We start from the raw sequence: 14,749 nt of genomic DNA on the forward strand, positions 1-14,749 counted from the left end.
AGTCGCCACTTGGTAATGAGTTAAGGTGTACCAAGTCACCTAAAAAATGTATTTTTAAAGAAAAATAGGGAAAAGTAGTGAGAAACCCTTTTTAAACGACTCCTAATCTACGTAAACCAATGAAAAAGGTTCGGGAGTCACATTTGACAAAGGGGAAGGCAAGGATAAAATCCAAGGCACCCCTTTGACCTAGCCAAGGCTAGTTGCATGATTTAATCAAAGATTTTCTTGTTTTAACCAAAGAATTTATTACATTTGGATGCACTACATGAATGCAAAAAGAAGGAAAAAATGCAAACCTAAATTCTAAAATGTCTCTTGTAAGGTTTTTGGTCCCAACCACATGAATTGTGGCGGCCAATAAAGAAAAACCTTATAGAGGTCGATTAATGCAAATGATGGCTAAAGTGCAAGTGTGCAAGTGTATAAAAAGGTGAACGTGCGAAATTGTATAAAAAATCCAAGTGTTTGTGTGCAAGTGTATGAAAAGGTGCATGTGTGAAATTGTATGAAAAATCCAAGTATTAGTGTGTGCAAATGAATGAAGATAGGATTATAAATATATATGAAACTTGAATTCTACTTGTGGAGTAAGATGAGTAAAACATAGTGAAAAATATGGATTGAGAAATGTGGAAAGAAAAAGTGATTAAAAGAGCATGGAAGTGAGAAAAAATGAAAGTATGTCCCTAAGGGAATGCAACAAATTGGGTACGGGGGATGACGCCTAATTTTCGACTTTGATTTTCCCTCGGATTAGAAGGTAAAACTAGCGTGCTAAGGCTATCGAATAGCCACACTCGCTCGTTTCCCTTATCAAGAGGGGATTTTCACGCAAATGAACCCTAACTAGCATGAAATGCAAGTCCTAAAGTGAAGGAGAAGGGGTTTGAGGAACATACCAAATGATAAACTAAGGAAAAATGCGTGATATGTGGTGATCATGCACTTAATGAAAAAAATGGAAAAGAACCTATTGGGTCTAGCATTGGACTAGCCCCTCCTATGAATTCCGACTAGCGTTGGACTAGTGGAAACGATAAAAGAAGCCACAACTAGCGTTGGACTAGTGTGGTGACGTACATTCATCCATCCCATTCATCCACTCTATAAAAAGCGAGTAGACATGCGAATCACTTATAAACACGTAGCACATAACACTTAGCATGCTCGACTAGATGCAAGATCCTAATAAAGCTTTTAACATATAACACATAGGCATGCAACCATTACATTTGCTAACTAAAACAAAGGGGAAAGGGAAAATGGACCAAATTACTTGCTACGCCCTATCTATTACAAGCCAAGAGGTGTACACATACCCCATTAATAAAAATCAAAAGTAAATGAAATAAATGAAAGGAAATAAGGAGCGGCTAGGAAAGCAAGTAGACATGCAAATTTCAAATAGCACATTAGTCCACATAGGAGAGAAACAAAAGGGGTAAAAGAGATTATACCTCCCCGTTGGTGATACTAAGGAAGTAAACAAACTCAACTTGGCTAGAGTCACCCAAGAAAAGACTAACTTAGGCTAAAATCACCAAAAAACAAAGGATTAATGCACCAATTTAGTGATAAGATATAAACTAAACAATTTGAATCCACCAAAACATCAAACTTTCCCTCAATTGCAACTCAATGAAGTCAAAACTACTTAAAGACCAAGGCAGAAGGCATGATCATCCAATCCCCAAGCATAACATCTACTAAGACCCAAATGCAAGCACTACTCAAATCCGTTGAACCTAATAAATCGTTTAAGCACTTCAAAGATTCCAAAAATAAAGAAAGAGTCAAACAATGATTGAAGTTGCAATGATTTTAGGACTTAATCACAAGATACTGAAACATGCTTGGGCTATTGTGGCACAAAGAGAAACTTAGAGGGATCAAATTGATTAAATGTTCCAATTACTTGGGCCTTAGTAGAACAAGAGGGGACTTGGGGGGTCAAAAGGCAAATTTTAGAATTTACTTCATGCATGCATACGAGACAAATCTCTGCAATACGAATTTCTATTGAAGCTTTCTACAACGTTGCTCATGCTCTTAAATTTCAGCAAACTTTACCCAACAAATTCACACAAACATCTCACTAGAACTCAAACTCCAACTCCTACCAAGCTTATCATGTATGCAAGAGCCATAAATGAAGAAAATTTTCATGCACACTTCATACAAATGAAATGGGAAAACATACAAGTGAATTTTCTGCAAAAAGATTCAGCAATTCTTTAGATTTTCTATACCATTCTAGCCGAGCCTTTCTTTGAATTTATTATGCAAACATTATCCCCCAAATGCCAGGATTTGAACTATCACTCCTTGACTAGACATACGACCTTATTGCAAGATAGAAACCAGAATTGAAGTTTGACCAACAAGAGCAAAATTAAACGGCAGAACAGCAACAAAAAGAAAGAAAGAAGGCCGCAAGTTTCTTCACTATACAAACACCAGATTTTTTTTTATTCAAAAGTGTGGCTTAGACTAGGTATCTTTGATCCCACAACACAACTTTTGACCAAGCTACCAACTATACCACCAACATGATCCAAACAAACAAGAAATTTAAAGCAATATCATAAGCAAATCTAAGAGAACAAAAAAAAACAACATGCGTGCAGCTTTTGTTCATTGAATCTTGCATCGGCCAAACAAAAACTTTGTCCATGACTTGCTTTCAAAAACAAATGCAAAAACCAAAACAGATTTTTAAACACCAATGGATTTGAGCACATCATCTCTAACCAAATTCCCCAAGTAAAAAAACATTTCTCAAATACATTAAGCAATTCAAACACTCAAAAGGTCTCAAGTGTGCCGAACATAAGGCATGCTGCATTTTAGTTTCCTAACTCAATTTTTCCAGTTTTTGACACACGATTTTGATTGAATACTCCCAACTCCAGGCTCACATCTTTACACTAAGCAATTAATTAACCAACCAAGCCAATCAAGGTCAACAAAAATCAGATGGAAAACCACGCCCAAAAAAATCTAGGACATATGTGCGCAAGACTGGTTCAATGGTTAATTTCAGCAAACACTTGGTCCTAATTTAAAGCTTTAAAAAAACTCCCCCCAAGCACGCACGTATATTGCATCTTCAACTCCAACCAAACATATAACTCACATACATTAAACCAAAGAGGAAAATCAAATCATTTCAGAAGGCTTAGCTACCCAGAAATTATCAATCAAAGATGAAAATCTGTTTGCCATTCAATCCGTGAGACAAATTTCAGATTCAAAGTACTTCAGAAATAATTCATGTTCATGCCAAAATTTGACTCAAACAAACCAGAAAGACAAAGCCAATGAGCCAGGGTTTTAAATGAGGTAGGTTCCGGCCAACCTTCATATGAAATTAGTTTCTTAAAAAAACGTTCCTGTTTTGCCAAGAAGTTTTCATAGATTGCCGCACGATTCTTCATCATTTTTCATGTAATCTTCAAACCCAAATCACCAATCTTTATCATTATTGAACCACATCTCAACAATCAACATCATGAGTTTTAGGCTTCTAACAAGAAAACAAATATGCAACACTTCCACATGTAAACCCTATTCCAGAAATTCCCACTCTTCGGTCCCTTTACCGTTAGAACAAAATGAAGAACTAGCCCAAGACAAAACAAGCATGATCGATAACTACCCAAACAAAACTGATTCTTACGAAAACAAACTCCAAAACAAACCTAGAATATCAATATAAACTCATCATATCAAAACAATGTCCAAACCTGCAACTCTCTACCGTGAAACTAGCGGACCAAAAATGAAAATTTATGAAGTCTAATGGAAAAGGAAAAACATACAAACTGCTGAGCTTGTCGGAGGGATAAAACCCATGCCCAACGAAAAAATAAAAGCGGTCAGTGGGATAAAACCCAAGCCTGCCGAGGTCGGAGGGATAAAACCCATGCCCAACGAAACATAAAAGCGGTCAGTGGGCCCAAGCCTGCCGAGGTCGGAGGGATAAAAACCCATGCCCAACGGAAATAAAAGCGGTCAGTGGGATAAAACCCAAGCCTGCCGAGGTCGGAGGGATAAAACCCATGCCCAACGAAAAATAAAAGCGGTCAGTGGGATAAAACCCAAGCCTGCCGAGGTCGGAGGGATAAAACCCATGCCCAACGAAACATAAAAGCGGTCAGTGGGATAAAACCCAAGCCTGCCGAGGTCGGAGGGATAAAAACCCATGCCCAACGAAACATAAAAGCGGTCAGTGGGATAAAACCCAAGCCTGCCGAGGTCGGAGGGATAAAACCCATGCCCAACGAAACATAAAAGCGGTCAGTGGGATAAAACCCAAGCCTGCCGAGGTCGGAGGGATAAAACCCATGCCCAACGAAACATAAAAGCGGTCAGTGGGATAAAACCCAAGCCTGCCGAGGTCGGAGGGATAAAACCCATGCCCAACGGAACATAAAAGCGGTCAGTGGGATAAAACCCAAGCCTGCCGAGGTCGGAGGGATAAAACCCATGCCCAACGAAAACATAAAAGCGGTCAGTTGATCTATTCATATAAACTTTCGTAGGCTTTTGAGAAAACAAATGGTAAACAACTTCCTCTAAAATTGCCCCAGTGTGATGCTTATCGGATTGTCCGACCTGCAAGAAAAGAAATAATGATAGATAATACCGCCATCATTCGATCAACCTCTTCTTCAAGAAAAGTGTAAACATGAGCATTTGGGCTTCTCGTTCGACGAAGTGAGCACTTCAACCCGGCCCTGCAAACCATGTCAAATTCTCATAATATGCAGACCCACGTATCATCTAGTATCTATTCTCTTCGATAAATCATAGGGATTGCCATTTGATAGAACAAAAGAGACAAATGCGACCATGCAACACATGAAAAACATTCTAGTTGCACATAATGATGAAAGATCTTAACAATATAAACACAATCCTCTACTTTTATTGCACAAAAAAATCATTTCAAATAAGTAAGCCTGTATACTCAAATTTCGTGTCTGATAAGTCAAAAACTTTGGCTTTCGAACAAAGTGCTACATTTGACCCTTTGGACATCATCTCTTCGGAGTTCCAATACTTGACAACAGAACCACAATGTGAGGAGAAATTCCAATGAACTAAGTCACCAGCTCTTCAAATCCAAACTTACTTTTCCTTATGAAACCCTACCTCAGCGCCCTTTCGGGTTTTCACTAAGGTTGCCCCCGCCCATTATTTTCTTTTCCTGTGTTTCTTTTTCCTTCTTTTTTTTTTTTTTTTTTTAGGTGCCCTTGCGGGTTTTCACCTAGCAAACCAATCTTGTCTATCGCCCATATCAATCTGGAGATGTGTTTTAAGAAATAATGGCATCAGTATAACAATTCTTCCCTTGCAAAATAGGCGAAGATGTTTTTGACATCATGTGCCACTTGATTAGAAATTGTCCTAAAAAGGCAGTATAAAGAACAGAAGTCAGGACTTTTAGGTTTTTGTAATGGGGTCTGGTGGGGTGCTTAGAAAAGATTAAGGCTTGAAAGCGGATTTCAAGTGTGGTTTAAATGATCTGAGATCGCATTTTTCAAATTAACCTTACTAATAATTGCCCCAGTTTATTCTCAATCGAGATCTTCCTCTTTTCATTTTTCTTTTCATTTTCCTTTATAGCTTTTCCTTTTGAATCCTCTCTTTTCTTTTCTCTTCTTTTCCTTTCTTTCTCATTCTTAGCTTTTTCGACTCAAACTTGCCCCAGTATGGGGTTTGCGATTCTCAGGGGATGCCAAACGAAATAATTTGCTCTGAAGGCTCAAAAGGGACAACTAGGGATAGAATGTTTGATTGGGAAGGAAGAAGGCCTGACTTTTAATCCGTTCCTCACATTAACCCTAAAAGGAAGATTTCATTTATCATATAAAGAATTTCTTACACATATCTGAATTGATTGGTTGAGGGAACACTTGCCCATCCATTTCTGCAAGAATGAGCGCTCCTCCGGGCAAAACTTTCTGGACAATAAAAGGGCCTTGCCAATTTGGTGCAAATTTCCCCTTAGCTTCCTCTTGTGCTGGCAAAATGTGTTTCAACACTTTATCTCCTTCTGTGAACACCCGTGGTCTGACCCTCTTATTGTAAGCACGGGCTACCCTTTTTTGATAGCATTGACCATGACAAATGGCATTTAACCTTTTCTCATCGATTAAAGACAACTGCTCGTGACGTTGTTGAATCCATTCAGCCTCCTCCAGTTTGGCCTCCATTAAAATACGCAAAGAAGGGATTTCGACTTCGGCTGGTAAAACTGCTTCCATTCCATACATGAGATTGTAGGGAGTCGTCCCAGTAGAAGTCCGAATAACAGTTCTATATGCCATTAACGCATAAGGGAGCTTTTCATGCCAATCACGGTGTCTCTCAATCATCTTACGGATTATTTTCTTCAAGTTCTTATTCGCAGCCTCTACTGCTCCATTCATTTGTGGCCTATAAATAGAGGAGTTTCGATGCTTGATTTTGAACTGTGCGCACAAACCATCCACCATGTCATTGTTGAGATTTTTGGCATTATCAGTGATTAATGTCTCCGGCACTCCGAAACGACAAATGATATTCTTTCTTAGAAAGTCTGTTACCACCTTCTTAGTCACATGTTTATAAGACTCAGCTTCGACCCACTTAGTAAAGTATTCAATTGCCACCAGAATAAACCGATGCCCATTTGAAGCGGGAGGGTCAATGGCTCCGATCACATCCATACCCCACATCGAACATGGCCAAGGAGCAGTCATACTGTGTAATTCTGTAGGGGGAGTGTGCATAACATCTCCATGCAATTGACACTTGATGCATTTCCTAACAAAAACTATACAATCATGCTCCATAGTAAGCCAAAAATATCCAGTCCTCATGATCTTCTTTGCTAATAAATGGCCATTCATATGTGATCCACACACTCCACTATGTACTTCCTTCATCAGGTATTCCGCCTCATCTTCGTCAACACACCTCAGAAGGCCCAAATCCGACGTTCTTCTGTATACTACTTCTCCATTCAAGAAGAATTTAGATGATAATCTACGCAAGAAACTTTTGGCAGTCATATCAGCCCCAGATGGGTAGGATCCTGTTTTGAGAAATTCCTTGATATCATTGTACCAGGGACGGCCATCGGAAGACTTTTCCACAACTAGGCAGTGAGCAGGTTTCCCTTGTAGATGAATCTGGATGGGTTCAATTATTAACTCATCCGGATGTTGGATCATTGAAGATAAAGTGGCCAATGCATCGGCGAAGACATTTCTGACACGGGGAATATGCCGAAACTCCAAACTCCTAAATTTATTGGCTAACTCCAGTAAGTTGCAATGATAGGGCAAGATCTTTGAATCCCGAGTAATCCACTCCTTAAGAGTCTGATGTACAAGCAAATCTGAATCACTGAATACTAGTAAATCCTTAATCTCCATTTCTAATGCCATTTTTAACCCAAAAATGCAAGCTTCATATTCAGCCATGTTGTTAGTACAGGAAAATCGGAGTTTGGCCGAACCAGGGTAATGTTTTCCTTCAGGCGATACTAGAACAGCTCCAATACCGGCCCCGAAGGAATTTGATGCACCGTCAAAGAACAACCTCCACTCCGGGCATTGATCATTCATATCTTCTGCTATACCCACGAACAAGGCCTCCTCATCCGGAAAATAAGTGTGAAGTGGTTGATAGTCATCTTTCAGCGGATTTTCAGCTAAATGGTCGGCCACAGCCTGGCCTTTGATGGCCTTTTGAGTAGTGAAAATAATGTCAAATTCCGAAAGAATCATCTGCCATTTCGCCATACGTCCCGTCGGCATAGGCTTTCCCAACAAATATTTCAAAGGGTCGGAGCGGGAAATAAGGTAAGTAGTATGACTGAGCAAGTAATGTCTCAATTTTTGGACGGCCCAAGCTAGAGCACAGCAACTCCTCTCAAGAAAAGAATAGTTGGCCTCATACGCAGTGAACTTCTTACTAAGGTAATAGATAGCTTGCTCCCTCTTCCCCGATTCGTCATGTTGTCCCAATACACACCCCATAGCTTCGTCCAACACCGATAGATACATGATCAAAGGTCGCCCGGGTTTGGGTGGCACTAAAACCGGGGGGTGCAACAGGTAATCTTTAATTTTATCAAACGCTTGCTGGCATTCCTCATTCCATTGCAAGGACACATTTTTCTTTAATAATTTGAACAAAGGCTCACACGTATGGGTCAATTGGGCAATGAATCTCCCAATAAAATTAATCTTTCCTAAAAAACTCTTCACGTCTTTTTGCGTTCTTGGCACTGGCATCTCACGAATGGCCTTAATCTTTGCCGGATCTATCTCAATACCCTTCTTACTGACAATGAATCCCAATAACTTTCCGGCAGGGGCCCCAAATGCACACTTTGCAGGGTTTAGTTTTAAATCATATTTCCTCAATCTTTCAAATAACCTCCCCAAGTCAATCAAATGATCCTCCGTTCTCTCGGATTTGATAATGATATCGTCCACATAAACCTCCATCTCCTTATGAATCATATCATGAAAAAGGGTGGTCATAGTCCTTTGATAAGTAGCGCCTGCATTTTTTAGTCCAAACGGCATTACTCGGTAACAAAATGTCCCCCATGGCGTGATAAAAGCAGTTTTCTCCCTATCCTCCTCAGCCATTAAGATCTGGTGATATCCAGCAAAACAATCAGCAAATGATTCAATCTCATGCCCTGCGGTATTATCCAAAAGAATATGAATGTTCGGCAATGGAAAATCATCTTTCGGGCTGGCCTTGTTAAGATCCCTGTAATCGACACATACTCGCACTTCTCCACTTTTCTTCGGAACAGGTACAGGGTTTGAAAGCCAAATGGGATAATGAGACACCATAATAATTCTAGCATTGAGCTGTTTCTCGATTTGCTCCTTAATTTTGAGGCTCATGTCCGGCTTAAACTTGCGAGGTTTCTGCTTTACTGGTGGAAAACTTGGATCAGTCGGTAATCGGTGGACCACTATATCTGTTGAAATTCCAGGCATATCATCATAGGACCAGGCAAATACATCTTGAAACATGGTCAAGAACTCAATCATCTCTTTTCTCTGTTTCTTATTCAAATGAATGCTAACTTTTATCTCCTTAACTTCAGTCTCAGTGCCAATATTAACAGCTTCTGTTTCTTCTAAGTTCGGTTTGGATTTCTCCTCATATTGTTCAAAATCCTTTAATAAAGATTCAGATTCTTCCTCGTTATCGCTCTCGTCTTGAATTTCTGATTCCAAAATTTCAAATTCGTGAGAGATATCGAGATTACAATCATCAAATTCCAGAATAGTGATATCCAAAGGGTCAATGTGTTTTATTTCTGGCCATCTGAAAAAAAAATGAAATGAGTACAATAGGAAGTAAGTTAAATCCATTTGGGCCATAAACACTGTGCATTTCATTGAAATTCAAAGTAAAGGATAACATCATGACATGCTACTTAACAAGAAAATTAACGCAAGACTTGCATTGGAAAACATTTGATTGAAAACTATTTACAAACTTGAAAGACAAAAGATAAGTAGTATAAACGATTTGTCTCATGTCGACCAAAGGCAATCCCCTAATTTACCGAAATTCCCTGCAGGAGGGAAGAGGATCACGGGTCCAGTTCTTCATTGCTTCAATAGGCACCTCTGGAAATCCTGGGTCCTCCAACGGCTCCCTTTCAGAAATAACCCCCACAAATAGCTCAGATAACCCAACCTCCACTTCCTCGATCGGGTCTACTTCAGATTTGATCACCTCTGATGGGTAAGGAAAAGTACAATACAATGGTGGGACATTCATGATAAGCTGCCTTCCTTCCTTCTCCGCCTTTTTACGATTCATCATTTCTTTCTTATCCCTGGCAGTAGGTTGAAACCCTAATCCGAAAGTATCCTTCTTTCCTTGAAGTTCTATTGGCTCCAAAACTCCCTGCAGGTTGCGCCCGAGGCCCTTGCCCATCTCATATCTTCCTCGAATCATCTCTTTAGCCATCATAACACTAGCTTCTGGCAGATTCATTTCCACCACGGGCTTCTCCTTAGATATCCATCCTACGGAAACAATGTCAGCCACATGGTGAGAAGAAAGCAGAGATGTTTTACTATCCTCCTCATTTGGTCCAGAGTTAACAATCATTGTGCAATCATCCTCTGCAAAAACTGTGATCAATTGATCATTCACCACAAACCTCAGCAACTGATGAAGTGAAGAGGGTATAGCGCCCGAGGTGTGAATCCAAGGCCGTCCAAGGAGAATGTTATAAACACTTGAAAAATTCATGACTTGGCACATGACCTGAAACTGGGCAGGTCCGATTTCGATCACTAAATCCACTTCCCCCATTGGTTCACTTTTTGCGCCATCAAATCCTCTCACCACAGTGGTTGACGGCCGCAATTTAGTCTCTTGAAATCCTAACTTAACCAAAGTATTCCAAGGGCAGATATTGAGAGCGGAGCCATTGTCTATCAGAACCTTTGGCAAGAGTTTCCCGTTACAGCGGACTGAGATATACAAAGCTTTGTTGTGTCCAATCCCCTCGGCAGTTAGATCTTCATCAGAAAAAGAAATCCGACTGGAAGCCAAAACATGTTCAACTACATTGGCGAATTTGTCAATTGGAATATTTTTAGGCACTTGAGCCTCAGTTAAGACCTTGACCAGAGCCTCTCGGTGAAGTTCCGAGGTTAAGAGCAGATTTAACATGGAAATTTGAGCGGGCATCTTGTCCAATTGCTCGACTACCTTATACTCACTCTTCTTTAACATCTTAAGGAAATTAAAAGCCTCTTCATCCGTCACTATGGGTTTCGTTGGTGTAGCACCTTCTTTTGCTTTTGAGGACTCATCAACTGCAGGCTCCCCTATGATTCTCCCTGATCTAGTGATGGCATCCACTTCCTTCTTAGGCACCTTCCTCTCTCCAATTAACAGTGTAGGTTCGCTATAATTCCACGGGACCTCTTGTAAATTAAGAACAGGAGTTTGCTCAGGCAATTCAAGTACCACGAGTTCCGAAGGCTCACATTCGAAGGGTATCATTTCCAAAATAAAAGGATCAGTATTCTCTTCAACTTTATAGGCTTCCTCCTCCAATATAAACGGTTCTCCAATGACCCCCATGATCTCGGCCTCGTCTACAATGTACTGTGTAGGGTCCTCAATCCCTTCCTCTATGGTGATAGTCCCCACAGTATCCTTGTGCTGAGGAAAAGGATTGTTGCTAACACTTGGCCCTTGTTCATCTTTCCTTCTCAGAATTATGTCTCCAGCATCAATCATATCTTGAATTTTATGCTTAAGTGCCCAGCAATTGGCCGTCGGATGTCCAGGGGATCCCGAATGATAAGCGCAAAACGATTGAGGATCATAACCAGGGGGAAATCCCCTGGGATAGGTCTTAGGGGGTACCGTACCAATCTTCCCAGCAGCTTTTAATTGCTCATATAACTGGTCAACAGGTCGACCTAGATTGGTAAAGGTTCGGTATGGGGTTGGATTTTGGGTGTCACGGGTTTGTTGGTACTGGTAATTTGGGTTAGGAGATGGAATAGGTCTTGGGTTAAAAGGAGGGCGAGGTCTAATTTGCAAGTTTGGTGGGGAAACATGAAATGGCGTCGATGGTGTGTTTGGATAATTTGGTCGAGGACGGGGGTGGTTGATAGTGGTATTGTAAACAGGGCGTGGGTGTGGTTGATATAAGTAACAAGGTGAGTAGGTGGGATTTTGTTGGTATCTAGGCCGAGAAGAAAAACCCTGGTCCCAGACAAAAGAGGCTTCCTCATCTTTCTTCTTAAATTGAGCCTTTTTACTACTGCCACTCTGACTCTGCATAGCTTCCAACTGTGACTTTAAAGCTGAAACATTAACAATCTTGCCTGCCCTTATAAACTCGTCATACTCTTCCAATTTGTTAACAATTTCAGCAAAGGAACACCCAGTCATACGGAAAATCTCTTCAAAGTAGGGTGGGTCATGAGCTTTAATAAACGTGCGAACAATCTCGTTTTCAGTCATAGGCGGCTCCACTTTGGCGGCCAATTTCCTCCATCTCTTCGCATATGTCTTATGGTCCTCCGATGGCTTCCTCTTGGTCCCCTCCAATGTGGTCCTCGTCGGAGCGAGCTCACAATTATATTCATACTGCCTCACAAAAGCAGTCGATAAATCCATCCAAGATTTCATATCTTCAGGCTTCAAATTGGAATACCAATCCAACGCGTCGCCTTCTAAACTCTCGGGAAATAAGCGTACCGGCAGATTCTCATCGTCTATTGGTCTTCCCAGCTTGTTTGCAAACATCCGAAGGTGGGTTTTGGGATTCCCCGTTCCGTCGTACTTGGTAAATTTGGGTGCTTTGAAACCCACCGGCAACTGCATATCCGGAAACAGGCACAGCTCGTTGTAGTCCAAACCTCCTTGTTTGCTCACACCTTGGCTTTTCCTTATAAACTCCTCGAACCGATCCAATCTCTTTAGTAAATTCTTGTCCACGGGCACGGACGACCCCCCAACTTCAGTTTTCCCTTGAACGGCGGTATCTAGGGTGAATGGTTCAGCGGTGGCGTAATAATGTGGTCCTTGTGGTTCGAAAGGCATGCTCACAGTAATGGGCGGATAATTCTGGGAAATTTGGACTTGAGGAGGATTAGTTTGGATGTGAGGTGCATATGTAGGTGGTGGGCCATGAGTGGGATAAGTAAAGGTTTCTTCGGGTGGATTCATAGCTTGTGAAGAAACCGAGATTTGAGCATATGGTAAGAGTATTGGTTCAGATTGGCCCGGGGGTAAGGGTGCATGTTGCTGCTCACCGCTAGCGCCACTAGCTACCAATTGATCGATTACATGCCGTTGGGCCATCATTTCAACACTTAGCTCATTAAACCGGTTGAGAACCTCGCTCAGCTGAGCTCCCAGATTTGCCAAATCAGTTGATGATGTTGCGGGCCTTTCAGATGATTCCGGATGGGTACTCATGTTTACACTTTCCCTCGAAGCTCGGCTACGCGATCGGGTGATAATGGGGCTTCTTCGGGTAGCTATATTTAAATATTACCTGGAGACGTAGGAAAACCCTTATTAGATGCCCTTCTTGATTGACTGTTGCCAAAAAAAAGAAGAAAAAAAATAAAAGAAAAAGACAGGAGTTAGTAAAAAGTAAAATAATTCGGATGCATGTCCTATTGGGGAGCCCTTTTTTGTGCCAAGGGTAGGCCTAGCATGATGCAAGCCTTCGGGGTAAATCCCATTTTTCAAACCTGTAAGTGAATATAAAAACAGGAATTCTCATTAATCATGGATAAGCTTAATCCTTCTTTACAATTTCATTGATGGTTCGACTGACCATTCTTACAAAGTCTTCATGTCTAGCTAGTTTAGTGTGTTGGGACTCCCTAGAACTCCCGATACTAAGTTTCCGAATTTCATCTTGGATTTGGCCAAATGCACTCAATGCCTTTTCCAAGTTCTCGGTCTTTTTGGCCTCTTTCTTCAATTGTGAGCGGGCGTCTTCCAATGCTTGATCGGCTACCATGATCTGCAACTGACGATTCTCCAACTCTTTCCTCAACTTTTCATTCTGCTCCTCAAGACTAAGGGAGACCAACGATGCCCTTTCTCTTCCTTGTTCCATTATTGATTTGATCCATTCGTTGTACTCTAAGACGACCTTAGGCTCTACTTTATTCACTTGGTCCAAATGCAGGTTGTCCAGACTACACAGATTCCCCCAAGCTTCCAGCACCATAGTCTGGCATTCGGTGACTGTATTGAGTTCGATGCTCCCCATCCTTTGTATGGTCGGCACTCGCTGCGGATACCCAAACTGTCTCATAACTCGTTGTGGCACATACACAATCAATCCACCGGTGCTTGCTAACGGGATAAAATCAAGTTGTGTTGTCCTGAAAGCTGGATCCCTTACTTTCGTCCAATCAAGAACCCATTGTATCTTATCCGAAGTCAAAGCATTGAATTCCTGAATAAACAAACTCGGAGACTCTATTCGATAGTATTTTCTAACCCTCTCTCGGTGCGACTCAACCCAATTTGCTGTTGGAAGGCATGATCCCAACGGATTCAGTGTTCTTTTTGACAGATGCTCCATCGCCCATATTTGAAGTACCAGGTTGGATGCATAGAAAAACCCTCTCTTCTTTCGGCACTCAGTAACAGCGGCGAAAATGTCAGCAATGATAACAGGTACTAAGGTAGGAGTTTTTCCTCTAATTCCCAAAAACACACTCTGAACCATGTTGACCGTTGAAAACGTAACTTTCCCATGCTTTTTCGGAAACAGGAGTAGATTAATCAGAGTTATCCCAAAAGCTAGTACTCGTTTCTCTTCCCACTGTTCTCTACTAACGAAAAAGTCCTCGTGGTGATGATCATAGGATTCCTTTTCCCCGAATCGCTTGTATAAGAACTCCAGCGGGCATGATCTTACGTCCGGGTGTTGACTCATGCTAAACTGTTTTAACCCTAAGAACTTACAAAATTGTTCTCTGGTGCCATTCATTGGGTATACCATAGGGTGACCTTTCCCAGGCACTTGTAACAATCCTTCTATCTCCTCCAGGGTTAGTGTTAATTCGCACTCTCCAAATCGGAAAACAGAGCTGTCTGGATCCCAGAACTCGAGCAAAGCTTGGACAATGGCTACATTCGGAGTTATGTTCAAGAGACTAGGTAAATGTCCTATATACGGGAAAAGTCTGTTCACTTCATGTGCCAT

The 14,749-nt window shown here is 41.2% G+C and overlaps 1 protein-coding gene across 1 annotated transcript; it reads right to left on the minus strand.

Moving 5' to 3' along the window:
- Positions 1–5,873: 5,873 nt before the first annotated feature.
- On the minus strand, positions 5,874–12,993 carry LOC113739775 (uncharacterized). Its single transcript, XM_072053622.1, has 2 exons — positions 9,630–12,993; positions 5,874–9,253 (listed from the first exon to the last, which is right to left on the minus strand). The coding sequence occupies exons 1-2, from the start codon at positions 12,991–12,993 to the stop codon at positions 5,874–5,876; spliced, it is 6,744 nt and encodes a 2,247-aa protein (XP_071909723.1).
- Between the last annotated feature and the right edge of the window lie 1,756 nt (positions 12,994–14,749).

This window comes from Coffea arabica, chromosome 6c, assembly GCF_036785885.1.
Source record: "Coffea arabica cultivar ET-39 chromosome 6c, Coffea Arabica ET-39 HiFi, whole genome shotgun sequence".
NCBI classification, from domain to species: domain Eukaryota; kingdom Viridiplantae; phylum Streptophyta; class Magnoliopsida; order Gentianales; family Rubiaceae; genus Coffea; species Coffea arabica.

Excerpts from the sequence above, each read along its gene's own strand:
- LOC113739775 (XM_072053622.1), bottom strand. The coding sequence starts at position 12,993 with ATGAGTACCCATCCGGAATCATCTGAAAGGCCCGCAACATCATCAACT. Across the intron at positions 9,254-9,629 it reads AGCAATGAAGAACTGGACCC|AAATTCAAGACGAGAGCGAT; the intron begins GTGATCCTCTTC and ends TTTTGGAATCAG.